Source organism: Podarcis tiliguerta (assembly GCF_965153285.1).
Source record: "Podarcis tiliguerta genome assembly, chromosome: 7".
In the NCBI taxonomy this organism is placed as follows: Eukaryota; Metazoa; Chordata; class Lepidosauria; order Squamata; family Lacertidae; genus Podarcis; species Podarcis tiliguerta.
In genome coordinates this window covers 31,685,428-31,704,297 of record NC_139540.1, presented here as the reverse complement: position 1 = coordinate 31,704,297, position 18,870 = coordinate 31,685,428, and the positions used below count along the sequence as shown (strand labels likewise).

The 18,870-nt window shown below is 40.6% G+C and overlaps 2 protein-coding genes across 4 annotated transcripts; one reads left to right on the top strand and one right to left on the bottom strand.

The window, feature by feature from the left end:
• Positions 1–287: 287 nt before the first annotated feature.
• ELOC (elongin C) lies at positions 288–10,562 on the bottom strand. The gene is made up of 4 exons (XM_083451472.1): positions 10,404–10,562; positions 5,913–5,968; positions 3,544–3,687; positions 288–719 (listed from the first exon to the last, which is right to left on the bottom strand). Exons 2-4 carry the CDS (start codon positions 5,914–5,916, stop codon positions 529–531), a joined length of 339 nt encoding a protein of 112 aa, XP_083307598.1. The 5' UTR covers positions 5,917–5,968; positions 10,404–10,562; the 3' UTR covers positions 288–528.
• Positions 6,046–17,988, top strand: HAUS3 (HAUS augmin like complex subunit 3). 3 transcript variants are annotated; one of them, XM_083451134.1, is made up of 5 exons: positions 6,046–6,435; positions 13,582–14,566; positions 15,109–15,548; positions 16,606–16,828; positions 17,732–17,988. In XM_083451134.1, the coding sequence occupies exons 2-5, from the start codon at positions 13,646–13,648 to the stop codon at positions 17,954–17,956; spliced, it is 1,809 nt and encodes a 602-aa protein (XP_083307260.1). In that variant the 5' UTR covers positions 6,046–6,435; positions 13,582–13,645; the 3' UTR covers positions 17,957–17,988. The 3 variants fall into 3 exon arrangements, with proteins under 3 accessions (XP_083307260.1, XP_083307259.1, XP_083307261.1); XM_083451133.1 differs by lacking the exon at positions 6,046–6,435 and adding an exon at positions 11,026–11,663; XM_083451135.1 differs by lacking the exon at positions 6,046–6,435 and adding an exon at positions 12,332–12,485.
• Positions 17,989–18,870: the final 882 nt, after the last annotated feature.

The following is an 18,870-nucleotide window of genomic DNA, read 5'->3' as shown; positions in this document are numbered from 1 at the left end:
GAAGAAATGACAGGTGAGGAAATTCTTGCTTCTGTTACAGACACACAAACAAACAAACAAACCAAAAAAGAAACCTAAAAAAAGCAAAAAAGAAACCTAAAAAAAAAAATCTGCAATGCAACCTGGTCAGAAGTAAGTCCAATTGTACTCAATGGGGCATACTCTAAGTTGATATAGAATTGGAGTCTTAGCTGGGATCTGCTCTCAGAAAGCACTTCTCTAATTTCAGTGGGTTAAGAGCATGAAAAATCGAGTTCTGTCATCACAAAAAGGATAAGGCGAAGTCGTCCACTAAATTAGCATGTTTATTTGTCAGTTGGTAAGAAGTCTGTTACTTATGTAAGCAGCAAAACAAAATCAGATCACGAATGATTCCTATGCAAAATCACTGTGAGCAATAGCCTCTGCAGTGACCATTACACTTCTTAACCAAACATACAGAACATGCCATATGAAAAAGTTACTAACTGAAATACGTGCATTAAATATTGGGAGAAAAAAAGGTTTACATTTTTATTATAATTTACTTTAACAATCTAAGAAGTTTGCGGCCATCAGCAGTTCCAGTGCAATTTCAGGTGCAATTGGAAATTCAGGGATCTCTGTAGAGCTGTTAGTGTAGCGAACCTTATAGGTGAAATACATGCATACTTTGGATAGGACGTGGGAAGGAATCTCTCTGAAATTCACTTCATTTGTTTCATTTTCGGCAAATTGTCCTGTGTACATAAAAAAGACAAATGAGCACACAGATCTTTCTGCAAGTAAACATTTCAACAAAACGTTGTGTATGATTTGGTAGAGTTCTTGGCCAGTTGAACCTGAGCATTTTAAGAATGCTGTATCTCCTTTATGCTTTAAAATTACTTCAATTTTGACCAGCTAAAGAAACAATATTTTTATTTTATGAATATTTTCTTCAGAAGAATATTTTAACAATATTTATCCTACAAAACCAGCTCTTATGAGTTTTCACGTGAGAAGGTACTAGTAGGCTGATCAGAGTGAAATCTTGAACACAACAGAAGCTGTAAAAACAAGTTAACCAGGCAGTGCCCTTTTCAGCACTAGTACAAAGAATGACAGTTAGTTTGGGGCACTCAAATGGATTCTGGACTTCTTTTTTCTTGAATGGTAACCTCTTACCCAACTCCACCCCACATACATGAACATGTCACAGAAAAAGTAGCTTCTGAAAACTCAGTTCTAACAGGAGTTTTCTACATGAAAAATAAATGCTGTTCAAAGAAAAATGAACTAGTCACACACTTCAGGTGAATGAGAACCCTTAAGTACACTTAAATTAGTTCTTTGGAGCCCGGCCATTGTTTACATACAATCTAAAAATTATCAGAGGACTACGCCAAAAGAAAGCAGTAAGTTGGTTAAGGAGAAGGTTGGCTGTCATGGATTCTACTTATTCCATTTTGAGAATTGATATTTAATTTCCACATCAGTGACCCTGCTTCAGTTTGGTTCTGTACTTTTTGATGTTTTTTTATTTATTTATGACTAGTTTTGTATTTATAACTAGTTTTGTTATGTTTGTGATTATGTAAATCTTTTTATGTTGTAAACCGCCTTGAGCATGGTTTTAACTATGGAAAAGTGGCATACAAATAAAATGATGATGACATAACGCTAAGCAAGAATGAGAGAATGAGGGTACTTGGTGGATAAATTTTGGCTGCTTCACTCCTCCCCACACCATCCGGAGCTAAGCAATGGTTTGGCTTAGCATTACATTCAAACAAACAAACAAACAAACAAACAAACAAACAAACAAACAAACCATGAGCTGTAGCCAAGGTTTGTTCTGAAAAGCGACAAACCACAAGCCTGGGTTTGGATAAAATGCTAAGCTAAACTAGTTTGGGGGAAACACCCTCACAGAGCAAATTTGAACCCCTGGCAGGTCAAGTTGGCCTGTGGACCAACAGTTTTCTCAAACCACAGGGCTTATAGAAAAAGACATGGATTGAGCATTGCAAATGTTAATCTATTTTGGCTTTTCCTCTTAGAACTTTATATTAGAAGTCCAGACCAAATTTAAAAGGTGACATAATATATCCATATATGCCAGTTAATTTAAGGAAACCATCATATAAGTACTTAAAAAATAATTCTAAAATTTGACAATAAGTATGGTTTTAATATGTATGTCTCTAGTGTTGTATCTCAACACATCCTTGCCTGTGACATATTCCATCAAATGATTTCACCTTATCTTATGTCTGGAACAGTTTCCCAAAACATCTCCATGATGCTACCTCTCATGTTTCCTTCATACTTCCTTTACTTTCTCTGTGAAGACTTTGGCACAATTTACTAGTCCCCATATACAATTGTAATTAAGCCTAATTTGGGAGGCAATGTTTTTTTGGGATGCAGCTTATCTATTATTATGAACTGGATTTTATTGTTAGCCACTATGTCTATTTTTTAATGAAAAGTTGAGATTTCCTGTCATTTCCCTTTTCACTGATATCTAGAAAGTTCATGCCTCTCATTCTCTGCAAAGTACCACGTACATTGTTATATAAATAATTGTTATTCATAATAACAAGAACGAATGAATTATTCAGAGTCTATTGTTCTTTCTACAAAATATGTCATTGATCAAATCAACTATTATAGACCTCTTGGGTTTATCACCCACTTAAAGAAGCAAAGAGGAATTATATAACAATTATAAAACAAACTCAAATCTTAACAATTATAAATTATAAAACAAACTCAAATCTTAGCTGAAAAAAGATACTAGCCTTTATAGACCCACTGACTCCACCCCCCTGGGTCCTGTTGGTGCAACCTATTTAACTATTTCCCCTCCAGCACTCTCTCATATATGGTAATGTCACATACCTCCCGATTCAGGAGGGTTAACTTCTTAAAGTTACACTCCTGATCAAACAGTTTTGTATGTGGTTTTGGGGTTTTTTTTATATCTATCTATATACATACATAAACAAGTAAAGGAGTTCTGAGAGGAGTTCTGGGAGTTAGTTCGTTGGGAGTTGTGGGTGGGTAGTTGGTTGGTTTGAGTGGGTTGGCTGGTTGGGAAAGGCAGTTGGTAATAGACAGACAGTTAGGGCACTTGGTCCTTGAGTGTGGGGTGGTAGCAGAGATAGAGAGAGGAACATAAGAATAAGAAAGTAAAGAGGAACGCTGTTTGGAATGCCGTAATAGTTTTGTTTTAAGTCTGAAATAAAATACACTCTTCCTTATGAATTGAAAAAAGAAAAGAAAAAGAGAAAAGATACTAGCCTTTGGTACTCAAGCACAGTGGTGTACAAGGGTGTTTCAAGTGGTCAGTATAGATAAAGGCTTAGATTACAAAATATGTTTATTGTTTCATATACATGAAGTTGTTGGCCACATTACCTTTGACAGGCATAGAAATAAAAAGAAGAAAAGTGAGCTTCTTTAATTAAGAAGCTGAAAAATTGGTTTATTCTAGTGCCCACATCACAAGCAACAGAAAACCACAATGAAATCCAAATGCATGCCTTTTTGGGGTAAGCTACACTTTATTGAACCTACCTGGACCACTCAACATAGCTTTTATTGTTCCCGATGTGAGTGCATGCTCTCTTTTAACTATGAACTCATGGCCATCCGAGGATATCAATTTCACATACATAGCATCAGGGCCTTCACAGCCCCCATATGTCTTCTCTTCTCCATCTATAATACACAATTATTATTCTACTTCAATTAATGTATGTTAGAAAGCGTAGGAATAAATAAATGAGAAAATATTAAATTTCATTTTAATGTTTAATTATATGTTAAATTAAGAACAGTAAATTAAGAAATGCAAGAACACTAGAAACACTAACACAGTCAAAATGCTCCAATAACTTTTTGACCAAAGACTCCTGAGCAAAGTTAGTAGTAGTGAGATAAGAGGAAAGAACTTCTTGTGAAATCAGCACCTGGTTAAAAAACAGGAAGCAATGAGTTGGAATTCACAGACAGTTCTCACAATGAAGGGATGCAAGACATGTCTGCAAGGATCTATGTTGGGATTCTTAACTTGTTCATGAATGACCTGGAGTTAGGAGTGATCAGTGAAGTGGATGGGAGAAATATAGGAAGCTACAATATACCAAGCAAGACCATTGGTGCATCTAGCTCAGTATCGACACACACTGGCAGCAGCTCTCTATGATTTCAGACAATAGGCTTTTCCAGTCCTACCTGGAGATACCAGGGATTGAATCTAATACCTTCTGCATGCAAAGAAAGTGCAGTGCCGCTAAGCTATAGCCTTTTCCATGTCAATGTGATTCAATGCAACTATGTGTAAAGTGGTAGACCTTGGGGCAAAAAAATCCTAGCTTCATATTACACTGTTGGGGTCTGAGTTGGCAATGTGGAAAAAATAAACACCCAAAAGAAAAATGCATGTACTTCTATTCTTCCATTATCAGAAACACATATGCAACAGTCATGCATGTACACAGCACTCTTCCTTTCTCTCCCACACATACATACATGCAGACAAACACATTCATACACCAGACATGCAGGCACACATAAATACATTTTCAGCATTTCCAGGCTTCTTCACTCCAACGCTGGAAGATCTCTAAAGAGTTGATCTTGGCACGTAGCACCAAGGTGCTAAGCTCAGAGATAAAAGTAGAAGGGAGTATTTTTCTCCACCCCCACTTTGGTGCTGGGGTTAATGGAAATGCTGCCTTTTACTCTGAAAGAGCAGGCAGAGGGCTTATCTCCAATCTTAGCACTGAGATTGGACAAAAGAGACTGCTTTGCCTGCAATTTAAGGCCTTATGTTCAAGCTCCATAAAATGGCATGGGATGACCAGGAAGTGAGTGGGATCTGCTGGAACAGGCCTAGTTGGCTAGATAAGGATGTGGCTGGCCAGAGGCTACCTACCACTGCCACAGACATCTGGCTAGTCACTGTGGGAAACAGGATGCTAGACTAACTATGTCTTTCTTCTGATCCAGCAGGGCTCTTCTTCTAGCTTTTATCTCCTTAGTTGCTCAGCACCTTTTCACATTGGATGGGTGCTGATCTACTAATCTGAAATCCTTGAAACTACTGAAGTGTTTTCTCATTGATGTTTAAACTCTGTTAACTTCCTATTATATCAATATGAAAATGCAAGATTTGCAACTTCACCTAGAAACAAGGGAAATATTTCCTTCATCTCAGCATTGTTGATAGAAACTAACAGAAAGCAGTTGCAGGTGGCTGGTGCATTATTTCAACCAAATGGCTTTTGTTCTTTGGTATAGTACATGTCATTTGGAACTCTTCCTTGATAGAAGCTAGGCATTAAATACATATACAATTTCATGCATTAAACAAGTAGAAATAAGCTTTACAGCACAATGCAGGACAGGTCTACTTATAATTAAGTCCTAATGAGTGCAATGCCATTTATTCCAAGGGATTATAGGATTGCAGCCTTGTTCTGTTTCTTCCCTTGCCCCCATATGTCCCATTCATTCCAGCCAGTTATCAAGTATACTGTAGAACTTCATGGGCTTGGTTTGTAGGGACATAAGGCAGCCACTTTGCAAACACTAAGCAGATCTCGGTCTGATCTGTGCTAAGAGGTGTTCCAGAAAAAAAGAGTTATGTACACAAGCACTACAAGTAATTACAGAATTGTAGAGTTTGAAGGGACCACAAGGGTTATCTAGTCCAACCCCCTGCAATGCAGGAATCTCCTTGCCCAATGTGGGTCTTGAACCCACAACACTGAGATCAAGAGTCTCATGATCTACCAACTGATCCATCCTGTATTGTTGCTTTCAAGTTGTCATTAAACATTTTACCAAAACATGGAAAAAATAAAACTAGGCATTTATGATATGCTTACAAAGCAAAGGTTGTTGCCAAATATATTTGGCAAATATCACAGTACACTTACCCATCTCTTCTTATCAGATGGTTGGTTCTTTGCCCCTAGAGCCTTTGCAATAATATCTGAAAACAAACAGAAAAGTACATATACATTTAAGTTCATTGCTAAAAGCCAAATACGTGGATTGGTGGCAATGTAAAAGCTCATAAACGGCAGTCCTTTCTATAGCTGATATTAAAGTTAAATAAAAACATGACTCAGCTATGTTTACTGTACCACATTACCACATCACATGTAGACCAGTGTTTTCATTAATCAGTACCAACCAGTGTGAGATCAAGGTCACCCAAAACTTCTTATTGACTAACCAATCCCATGACAATTTCCAGGAATAACCTCATAATCTCATCTGGGTGTTTTTTGGCCACAAGACTCCAATTCAGATCTCAGATCCAATTAGATAGGTTAACTTTGGGGTACTGTCTGAATACATGCCTAACAATGGCTTTCTACCAAAGTATTCTTTTTGGCTTATGGGAACTACTTTTTCCTCAGGTCCTGCTTGAACCAGATTCTCACCCCAAAAGAGGTAAGTTATCCGAATTATTCATACATACCAAGACTAGATTACTGTGATATGATTTATGTGGAGCTTTGCTTGAAAAGAGTTATTTCCAGTGGCCCAGAATAAGGCTACCCAGATGTTGGCCACGGAAAGCCAAGATAGCATATAAGGGTCTTCACTGGATACAAGTTGCCAGGCTCAACTCAAAATATTGGTCCTCAACATAGTCTCAAGGTTAATTTTCAAGGCACTGGCCCTCCCAGAAATAACCACTCCCTTACGTTCATTGGGAAGATCCAGTTCCAAATATAATAATAAAATAATAATAATAATAATAATAATAATAATGATGATGTGTGTGCATGTATATGTATATACTACCCATCTGATTGGGTTGCCCCAGTCACTCTGGGAGGCTCCCAGCAAAAATAGTAAAAACATAATACAACAGTAAAAACATAATACAACATTAAACACTGAAAACTTCCACATATGATATGTAATTAAAAGTTTTCTATTGTCCAACAGGACTGATTTATCCTTTGCTTTTGTAGGTAGGTGGATGCCTTTTATTCTACCTAGCTTCGATAGACAGATGGACTTTTCATAATACAAATTTAGTACTATAACAAACAAACAAACAAACACACAAACAGTAAAATGTGTTTTCATTTTGAATGGTTTATTAAATTATATTGTTTAGGTGCTTTGGGGGTTATTTTTGCTGAGCAGTAGCAATAAACATTATTTCATTGAGACAAGTTATACTTCCTATGAGCCGGTAAGCACTCTTTCAGGGTGCAAGGGAAGAAACAATGAAAGAAGGGACAATCACAATGGGCACAGATAGGGACTGGAATCACCTTTATAGTCACTTCCTTCACTATTTAAGAATACAAGTTAATCAAAACAACAAAATTCACTGTTGCACATGTGGACTTTGGCTCACACAGTGGAACTTCCCCTTCTCCCCCCCCAAAAAATAATTATGGATGATCCCCCAGCATTGGGGGTGCAGGGAAGAAAAATGCAACACAAACACACAAAACTGTTTCACTATCATCTCATATCACAAATCCTCCAAAAGGAGAACACACCACCATAAAAAAAAACAATTAAAACTGAATGACCTACCTTTCTACATTAATGAAACTTTGGGTCTTGGCCACTTTCCTGCCTAGTCATGCCACTCCTATAATGTCTCTTCCCAGTCTCTGGAGTTCTTAGCTAACATAATGGCTACTGCACATTTCACTCCCACCAGTGATCAACACCATACTTGGTTACACCCATGTTTTGAAAAAACAAAAAAACTTTCCATTATTGCAAAGGAATAATATCTGACAATTTATGCAAGTGCTGGGGAAGAAATAACAGAGCAGAAGAGGGAAGGTTATTTACAACCAGCACAAGCCTGCAAGTTTTCATGGATGATGTAATTAATGGTTGCTATATCATGTCATTCCAAAAACTTATGAGAAGCCCCTTTTGTTTCCTGTCTACATTATAAAGGATTAGGTGTGCCCCATGATTTATCACAACACTATAAAAGGTCTCCCCACCACATTTCTAAAAAGATATTTAATTGTTCTGCCAACTATTTTATGGAAGAGCATTAAAGATATAATTCTTTAATTTTGTTGACAGTGATAAAAGACAACAGAAAGAGGAGTTTTGACCTTTAGAATATAAACCATCTGTATGTTGTAAGGAGCATAACATCCACCAAGCTTTTTGCATAGTTTTCCAGATATAAGAATCTGTTATCTGCTACTTTCCCACACTGTGTATCTGCTAACGTTCTTGTATTCAGCCTACCAATTCCCCACCCAACAAATGCACTGCAAGCAGATCTGCTGGTACAAGCTTTATATTGTAGTTATTCAAAAGGTTGCTGGATACCAACAGCTATTTAACACTTAGGCAGCAGATTTTCTAAGAGTAGCTGCTGAATTTATCATGGGGCAGGGAAGCAAATGAAGGTCTCTTTGAATAATCAGCATACAAGCAGACTGATTAATATTCTGTCTACATGCTATAATGAATATCAACTGAAATGAAATTTAGAAACAAACTAAATAAGAACTGGAATTTGATCAAATTTGTAACTGAAATAATATTTGGGCCACTGAAGATTATGGGAACAATCCTACCCCATAGCAAGATCTGCAAGGATGAGTGGCATTATGATCAGGCAGATCTCCGACTGACCCTGGAGGTTGCTAGGACAGTAATGCTTTGCCACCTTAACTCCCCCATCCTTGGGTCATTCAGAGCTACACTGGCATATCTCCACTTCCCAGCTGGAACCCAGCAACTGAGCTTCCCTTGCAGATCTTAAAATAGCATAAGCCCTGAGTGGGGTATTCCAGGGGTGTGGTGGGGGGAGGACCAGAGAGGGAGGATTTGGGCTTATTCATGTGACCTGACAACCCATTGTAAGTTAAGCTAGCAAAATGGGAACTTTACCTCAAGCAATATTTTAAAGGCTTATTCTCCCTCTGTCAGGCTTAGGCCAGCTCAGCCAGCAGTAGCCGTTTCCGAATGAATATTGGATCTGGTGTAATATATGCAGGTTTAATTTAAGCTGGGTTTACCATTCACCAGTTTATTGTGTATAGGACTGCTCCTATATGTATGCCTCCTGTAAAAACTGTCCCCACTACCTGGTACAAAAAATAATAATTTTAACTCAATGTATTCTCAAGCGCATCTGAAAGAAGTTTTGTTTTGATTTGCCAATTAAGTCACCCACAAACAATGAACTGGAATATGGCTAATTGTGTGATTCATTATTTTTATGGCAATGCAATGAAAATTATGCCCACTAATACACAAACACCATTAAGATTAATCATATGAAAAGAGGAAGTTCTGGAATTTCTGAAAGAAAATTATTAAGATCTACTTATATTGTGACCTTTAGAATACATGCAGCAGGTGCTACATCAGAGGAGCTTTGAACCAGAACAGTTAAAGTCATGAAGTGAGCTCCTCTCATTTACTAGGCCATGGGCCTGGCTCTTGATATCCCCACCTTGAACGATAAAGATGGATATCAGACACCGGTCCTTTCTAGTGGTTACACATTGGTCAAGAAACTCTGTTTCTCCTCCTATTCACCTGGTCCCTCCATTAACCGATTTTTAAAGCAACAAGAAAAAACTGCTTTGTTTTGCTAGGCGGGGTGGAAATAACTCAAGTTCTGTATCTTAATTCAGGTTGTTTTGTGGCATAAGCTGTTTTAAAATACCAGCAAGAGCCACTTGGGAACCGAGGCTAAAAAACAGGGGGGTTCACTGCATAAATAAAGGCTGATTTCAGGTCACTCACTCCATGCCTAAACTATACACTGAAAGACTGCTTTCCGAGACTTGGGACGTGAAGATCCCCCTACCCGGCTGTTTTAGGAAAAGAAGGGTTAGAAGCCAAGCAACACTGAAATCTGGGTACACTCGGGTTTTAACTGATGAGGAAAAAGAAGCGCGGCAGTGAGAGGAAAATCCAGACGCGAGATCATGTGGAATGAAAAAAGCGCAGGCCGCATGGAGACTGTGATGTGGATGTAGCTTTGGGTTCCTCCTCAAGGCGGTGGGACTGAGGTGGCCCTGGGCTCTTTCGACAGAAGTGGGCCGTCTGTTTCGTATATGGGGCGGCGGTGGCGGGGGAAGAGTCTGAGGCAAACGGAAGAGTTTTCGGGGGGCGAGTCGGGGTGGAGAAAAGGGAGAGGACGAAGTGAGGCGAGGACGGCGCAGCTCTGCGCAACAGGGCAGTTGAGAGAGGATAGAAAAGCGCCGCCCGGCGAACGCGTTCGGTTCCCTGAGGCTCAGCGGCGCCTCGGTCGCAACGGGATCTGCTTTTCACCCGGCCTCTTCCCAAAGTCAACAGGACGGGACGAAAAGGGTCCCCGACTGCAGTCACAACACGCGGAAAGGGAAGGAAGGGGTTTGCCGGTCGGCCCCACCCGCTGGCGCTCCCCCGTCCCCGCTCACCTCTGCCCTGCCAGCGCCCGAAAGATATTCGCCGAGTAGCTTCTCAGGCCCCTCACGGTTCCAGCCGGGACAACCGCCCCCCCTCTCCGCCCCAAACCACTTCCTTTCGGTCACAGACACCGGTTTCCGGTCTCCGAAGTGGACGCGCACGGAAAACCATAGAGAGAGGGAGGGGAGGGAAAGGCTGAAGTAGCGCCCCCTGTAGTTCCCCTCTGATTCGACAATAACAAAGAGGCACCGTAAAAAGATTGGTTTTAAGTCTTTGAGGCAGGGTGATCTGGGGTCACGAAGAGACGGACACGACTAAACGACTAAACAACAACAATCTGTTAGCCCTCCACATGTTGCTGAACTCTCAATGATCAGGAATGATGGCAGTTGCAGTCCAACGTATGTATCTGTAGTTTCAGGTTCCAGAAGACACAGGCTAACACGGCTACCTTTATGAAAGCTGATCTAGGCATTTTTTAAATTTTTATTTACTTTTGCGCTGCAGGTGGGAAAGAGAAATGCCAGACAAGTAAAAGGAACATCCCATTTCCAGGCAATGGGAGTGTCGCTATAGCGCTTTAAGTTTATAAATAAAGCATACACAATATAAACAAATCCCATCGCTTTATTGGGGGAAAACTCGATATTTGCATCCTTGGGATCACGGGGCCACAGTTCCCGGTAATTTCTCCTGTGGGATTTCCTTAGTTGCGCAAGTTCTTTCTATCTATGCAAATGACAAGGGGGCGGCTTCAGTTTTACACTGATGAGCCCAGTATACCCATGTCACGGGATTTTAATGCTATGCTATTGCAGAAACAGGCATGCGCTCCTCATCCTTCAGTCTATGTAATTCGTATAATAGTGGCCCGGGAAAACCCCAGCCGCGTCGCGTCTGCGTGTCCGTGGCATGCTGGGAAACGTAGTTCGCAAGAGGCTGCTTCACTAGAAATTGCCATCCGCGCATGCGTACACATCGGAGTGGCGGCAATTCGCCGCGCCGAAGAGGCCCAACCATCAGTCAAATCCCACGGGAGGTAAGAGACCGATACAGGAACTCCCTGTCTCCGGAACGGAAGCAGCGGCAGGCTGAGTGACGCGCGGTTTCGCCACCCGGAAGGGCTGAGCTGCTCTCGCGAGACTTTGAAGTATGTCAGCCGCCGCGAGAAGGCGGAGGTTTGAATCCTCCTCCAGTGGCGCCCGCTAAACCGTCGCTGCAGCTGGAATCCCTTTATCGGGAGGCCGATCTTCTGCAAGCTTTACTCGGAAGTAAGTCGAGCAGAGGGGGTTGGGCTGGCGGGCGAAGGAGCCACCAGGTTCTTTTGCGCAAAACAAAAAACAAAGGGCAGTTCAATGCAGAGTAGATTCATTGATCCATTATAACTTGGGTTCATTGATTTCAGTGGATCTGCTCCGAGTGTAACGTAGTTGGATGCAATCCAACAGGGAAACGAGCCTCAACGCACCGTAAAGACTAGACAGATTTAGGCTGCAGTTCCGTGCACGCATAAGCTGCCATTGAACCCAGTGGTGGGTTACTTTTGAGAGGATATGTACAGACTTGCATCGTTAAAGGTGCAATCCTAGACACACTTGAGAGGCCAAGTCCCCTTGGAGCCTGAGAGACTTACAGTCATGCACAGGGTTGCGTTGCTAGGCTGCAACCCACTGCACACTTACTTTGGAGTTAGCCCCATTGAACAAAGTGGGGCTTCCCTCTGAGTAGGTGTGCGTGCCTAGGCCTGCACCGCTGTTGTGGCAGTAGCATGTCCAGAGCTACATTCCTTTTGCATGCAGTAAGCCCACCATTAATGTTCTGGGGTTCACACCTAAAGCCAACATCTTGTACTGTCACAACACATTGGGTTCAATGGCGGGTGGGATTGCCAGCGTCTCTCTCTTTTTTTGCTGGACGCCTGCCCCCTTTCCATTTATTTTTTAGCCAAGTGTGTAAAGCTGAATACGTACAAGTTAAAAGAGTGTAAGTTGTGGGCTTACTGTACTTCATTGGGAGTAAACGTGCATGGATGTGGTGCTAATCGAGATCTGCCATTGAATGTGATGGGGTATGCTGTCAAACACATGTAACTGGTAAGTATTCTGCCTTTGCTGAAATGGGAGTCAACCTTCTGGAGAATTTGACATACAGAAAAAGTTCATCCTCTGAGGCCACCAGGAGCTGACTAGGCAATGCCACACTTCATCTGGTGGTGTCTGACACACAAAAGCTTCAGCCACAATTAAATATGTTGGTAAAAAGGAAAAAGTCTAATACGGCTACTCCCCAGAACTTCCTTAGTAGGAAGTTCTTCTACTCTGCTGGATTTACCTCTGAGTGAGGAATGTCCCAGTGCATCCACCCAAACAGGAGATGGACAGCATTCCATCAACATTTCTCTGGCAGCATTCCTACCAGTGGTAACCAGCAGAATCCCCCCAAGCAGGGTGATTTGGGGCAGGGAGCAGCTGAGCATGCAGGATCTGCTGAATACAGTGGTGCCCCGCAAGACGAATGCCTCGCAAGACTCAAAACCCGCTAGACGAAAGGGTTTTCTGTTTTCAGAGGTGCTTCGCAGGACGAATTTATGGGCTTGCTTTGCAAGACGAAAATGTCTTGCGATTCTTGAGGGTTTTTTTCGCTCCCCACCCCCTTTTTCTAAGGCGCTAAGCTGCTAATAGCCTTTTAGCAGCTAATCCGCTAATCCCTTAAGCCTTTAATAGCCGCTAAACCGCTAACAGCGCTAATCCGCTAATAGGGTTGCTTCGCAAGACAAAAAAACCGCTAGAGGAAGAGACTCGCGGAACGGATTAATTTTGTCTTGTGAGGCACCACTGTATTGTGCAGTCTGCTGCCATTGTGTGATGGCAGTTGACTCAACTGGGCCTTCTTGCTGTCTTAGCCTGGAAGCTAATGCAGGAAAGCAGCATTTTTTACTGCCAGCTCTACAAGACAGTTGAGATTATCATTAAGCAATTACTACAGTGTTTTTCTGCATAGTGTTGACAGGCAACTATGGGTTGGCCAGTTTGTAATCAACATGCAAAATTATATATATTCTATCTAGCAAGTCAAAAACATGTATCGTTTACTGTATTGTTTGTATGTTCTGTTTGTCTTTTTTTTTTTGCAGAACTTTACTTAAAAGTATATATTCTGTTTATCACTCTATACTTTCATTTGCTACAGACATTTTTGAAGCCTATTGACAAGCCTCCAGAAATATCCAAGGTTGAAGACTGATCTTGAAATCATGGATTGTGGTCCCAAGTTTGTTGAAACTCTAAAGAGGATTGGCTATCCAAAGGCAGATTTTCTTAATGGAGAAGACTTTGACTGGCTGTTTGAAACGCTGGAAGATAAGTCATTTCTAGAATGGTTTTGTACAACACTGAATGAGAGTCATACCTTATCTGAAGAAGAGCTGCAGCCATTTAATCTGCTCCTTAAATCAGCAAACCCACTATTAGAAGAGGATGCTCTAGATGAAGCTCTGAAGACATGTAAATCTCTTGAAATTAAAACCAACAGTTGTGACGAAGACAAAGAAGAAAACCTTAAAATATTAGAGGATGAGCTTCAGACCCTTCAAAAAAGGAAACACCTAAAAAGCCGTCGTCGGAACAAGCTTCAATCAGTGGCCTCAGCCAATAACCTTCTGTGCCTGAAGCTGAAAGACACAGGAGAGGAAAAACCTAAATCCCTGAAAGAGGCGCAGGGAATTCTCAATGCCACGAATACAAAGATAAACAACGAGCTGCAGTCTCTTACTCAAAAAACTGGAAAGTTGACCTCTTTCTTTGCTTTTGTTGCATCCAGACAACAAGAATTGGACCCTGCTCCTGTCCTTTTAGCCCAACTTGCCTTAGATAAATACTTGTGTCAAGAAGAGCAAAGCACAGCAGCCCTTACTTTGTATACAAAAAAACAATTTTTCCAAGGTATATCTGAGTTGGTTGAAAGTTCTAATGAAGAAAATTTCCAGCTTGTAGATATAAGGAATTCTTTTACTTCTGATGAGAGCAATGATGTATGTGAGGATCGGCAAGAGCTAACCAGGTTGAAGATGGCTTATGTTTGTGCTCGGCACCAGCTGATTCAGCAAGAAGCTAAGAATCTAAGCATGAAATCGGGTCTCCGGTGGGCGGAGGATAATATCTGTTCTTTAAAGAAGGTATGTATTGAAGATGATTATTATTTCACAACCAGACTTTGTATCACTGTACAGATACTGTAGCCAACAAAGCCATCGCTCCTGTTCCCTGGAAAGAAAGGAGAAGTTCTGTTGTATGAGCAGAAGTTGGTGTGTGAGTGCCATGGCAATTGGACTTTACCCTGTCAATGTGATGTTGAATCAGTTTTAAGTTTTTTAAAATTCTATTTTAATTTTAACCATCAGGCTACTTTTTAAAAAAAACTTAAATTGGATTTTAATCAGTTTTTCAATCAGTTTTTAATTAATGAGACTGTAACTAAAATGGCATTACAGGTTTATTGTTGATGGCTATAAAATTATTGAGGTATTGAGCCTTATTAGTATTTTTTTGTAGAGAAGCATTTCTTTGTGTATCTGTCTTCCTAAAGTAACGTTTTGAATCTTTAATTTATTAAAATTTGTTCTTCCTTTATTAAGGAAGCTCAGTATCTGAATTTGGAACTTGTTAGTGACAGTAGAAGTGTATGGTTTACAGGATCCGTTTGTTTGTTTGTTTGCAGACTCTTGGAAAAGAAAATGTTGAAACCAGAATTTCTAGCCTGAACAGCGACATTTCGAAACTCAAAAAGCACTTGGCTCAAATAAACAATGAAACTCTACCTTTGCTAGTAAAGGAGGATGCAGAGCTATTGAATATGCCTGTGGTGAGGGGTGACTTTGATTTACAGATTGCTCGACAGGACTACTACATATCAAGACAAGATCAAATTTGTAATCAGTTGATCAAACAGAAGGCATCCTTTGAACTTCTTCAGTTGGCTTATGAAATTGAGTTGAGAAAACTTAGGGATAATAGCCGTCTCCTAGAAAATGTAGTACAAGATCTGAAACAGAGCAGTAATACTTTGGTGCAGGTACTAGAAACAATGTCAGAGCCATCAATATCCCATCATAAAATACCAAGAAACACTATTGATTCAAAAGATACTACTGCACAGAGGTAAGCAGTTGATTATTGATAGAATTATGAACGTATTGTGGGACGCGGGTGGCGCTGTGGGTAAAAGCCTCAGCGCCTAGGGCTTGCCAATCGAAAGGTCGGCGGTTCGAATCCCCGCGGCGGGGTGCGCTCCCGCTGTTCGGTCCCAGTGCCTGCCAACCCAGCAGTTTGAAAGCACTCTCGGGTGCAAGTAGATAAATAGGGACCGCTTACTAGCGGGAAGGTAAACGGCGTTTCCGTGTGCGGCTCTGGCTCGCCAGAGCAGCTATGTCACGCTGGCCACGTGACCCAGAAGTGTCTTCGGACAGCGCTGGCCCCCGGCCTCTTTGAGTGAGATGGGCGCACAACCCTAGAGTCTGTCAAGACTGGCCCGTACGGGCAGGGGTACCTTTACCTTTATGAACGTATTAATTGAAGTCTGTTGTGGAAAACTAACTAATCTTATATGTGGAAGTAAGTTCCATTAAAATCAGTGGGCTTTTCAAAAAGATAACCACTCTGAGCCAGCATAGCGATTTGAATGTATTGGGTTGGCCTTTGCTGATGATCTTAATTCTTTATACACATAAATGTTCCTGGCCTTAGAATGTTTTCAGCTGCTTTTATGTATGGAGGCATGCCTTCTCCCAAGCTTAAGCATTTATGAACCGAATTGAGGTTTTAGGCCTGGATACTTGCATTTAAGCTGATTATCAAATTAGGAAGTCTTGCTAACTGAACCTATACAGAATCATCATGAAGAAGCCTATTTAAATCATTGGATTTAACTTATTTTGGGGTTGGGGTAACTTATGTGGTTTCTCATATGAATTAAGAATGTGTGCAACTCTTGTATAGCCAAACTTGCAACAATTATTTCCTGTGTAATAGGCTGTATATGAGAGAATTAATTGGACCAACTCTACAAGCTACTGTTGTACTGCCATACGTAAATGAACAATCAGTTTCTATAAATGAGTTTTACTGAAATAATTACATTGATCCCCCTTTATCGTGTATTCAGGCTGCTTTTGGAAGCTTCCTTGTACATCAGCAAATCTTATTTCTTGTTTTCAAGGCTGTGTCAACTTCTGGAAGGAAGTAATTCAAAACAGTTGTTCAGAACATATGAAGGCCTTGAGCAGATGGCTGAAAAATTACATCTAGACAAAATGTCAGTGGTTGATCAATTAGCAGTATCTAGCCAAGAACAAATTCTTCTGTCAAAGATGGATGCTGATCTAGGCTCACTTCGCAATTCTATGTACTGTGGAGGAGAAAGGGTCTGTCTTAGTAACCTGGTGAGTAACTGGATTTGGATCAGTTCTGATTGTAGTTGTATAGTGTGCTTGATAATATTTATCATTTTCATATTGAACACCAAGGAATCTGCATGCTATTTGCAGTGGGCCTCCACAAACAAAGTAGACAGAAGTGAATCCTCCTGAAGTTCTGAATAATTACTGGCATGAATACTCTAGCCCAGGTCTGCCCTTTCTGCTGCTTGACCATATTCACTGCCAACAGCTGAGGCTCAGGGTAGTGAGCTCTGGTATATACTCTCTCCCTAAGCTAGAACTGGACACATGGCTTTAGGAATAGGGAGTGCAGGATATCTGGCCAGCACCTTCTACCTCCTCTCTTAAGTTCCAAAGTACTCAGCCACCTCTGGAGAGAGGTGCTGTCTTTGCTCCAACCCTTGCGGGATTCTTTGTCTGACTACATCCAGCACTGGAACTTGTCATATCATCAAGCTTTCCCATCTTGTCTGTGTTTTGATGGGTGCCACAAGATGTGCCTTTTGGCTCTGACCACCTAGCTAGCCAGAAGCTGATTTTTTTGATAGGAGTTGATGGTTTCCAAGAAGACAAAAACATCACGTCCTGCACAGTTTTTCTCTTTTTGAAAATTAATTGGAACCTGCAAGAACTGGCCCATGTGAGTTCTCTACATGAGCTTAAGGGGCTCAGGAGGAAAGGGTTTATGGCAACCACAACGAACAGCTTGGTGACAACCGAGCCAAAATTCATGGATCCCTAATTTAGGTCATAAATTTGGGCTTTTTAAAGGAGCAAACTTTAAAAATGTATGGCTAGTAGCTGCTGCAATTTGCAAGAAGATAGTGTGGTGGTTTTCTACTTCAACCTGTATTTAGAGTACACATAAACTGATCTTCTTGTTATTGTATTTGCCCCCATATTTAGGAACTGGCTGAGCAGTTTCACCAGCAGGAATATCTGTTGAATAAACTGAATCTTCTTATTGTGGATCTTCTTGCTGATATAAAGGCTAAGAAGAAGGTTTTGGAGAATGATAAATTACAACAGATGGAAAGAAAACTGTGGGTGTACTTCTTCAAAGATGAAGAATGCCTGAAGAATGCTGTGGAGAGAATGGAACAGCAGGCTAAGACTCAAGCCTTGTCTTAAAGATTAAATTTTAGATATGTGTTTGTTTGAAATGTTTTTTGTGTCTTGTACTGAACTTTGAAATGTAACAAATGGAGGAAAACTCAGAAAAAGGCTTTTCCTGCACATCAGGAAAGCACAGTGTGTGTGAGGCACTCAGTTACTGAATCAGGCAATTGTGCATCTTAAATAGTTCGAGTGTGGAGGGCAAAAATAATATGAGAAATGTCTTCAGAAGACAAGGCCTAATTATTTTTAAGTTAACTAAAAACTATCAAGAAACAACCAATGTAACAAACAGAGGGGGAAATCTTATGGTTGATATCCAGCAAAATAACTCTCAAGAGTAGACCTGCCAGAATAGTTCATTGATTTCAGTGGGTCTCCTCTGAGAATGATTTAGTTGCATATTAACATACAGTAGCTTGCCACAAGGCTTCCAATATTTATCATACTGTTTTGGATGAGAAGGTTTATCATATTTTATTTTATGCAGGACAAAAAGCACCAACTCAGAATTGGAAGATAGTTCATTCCTCAGAAAATTGGTCCATTGGCCTTTTCTCTCTCTTTCTAGAATTAACAATTCATCATTGCACCATTCTCTTACTATGTAGACCACATCTTGTATGTATATAAAACATTCCAAGTATGCCTATTTTTGCCTAATGCTTGTATAGCTTACATTACCTACCACAGACTTTACTTCCCTGATGTTCTGCAGAATACCTTACACAAAGACCCACAAATTGTCCAACACTTAGCTACAAGAAAGCTCTAAATGCAGTGGGACTTACGGTACTTCTGAGTGGAAATATATAGGAAGCACTGTTACTATACTGTACTTAATGCACAATTAAGGATTGTTGCCTTTAATCTCAATACGTAATTCCCATAAACCCTATAGAGTTTAATATTACTTCCAAGTTAAGTGC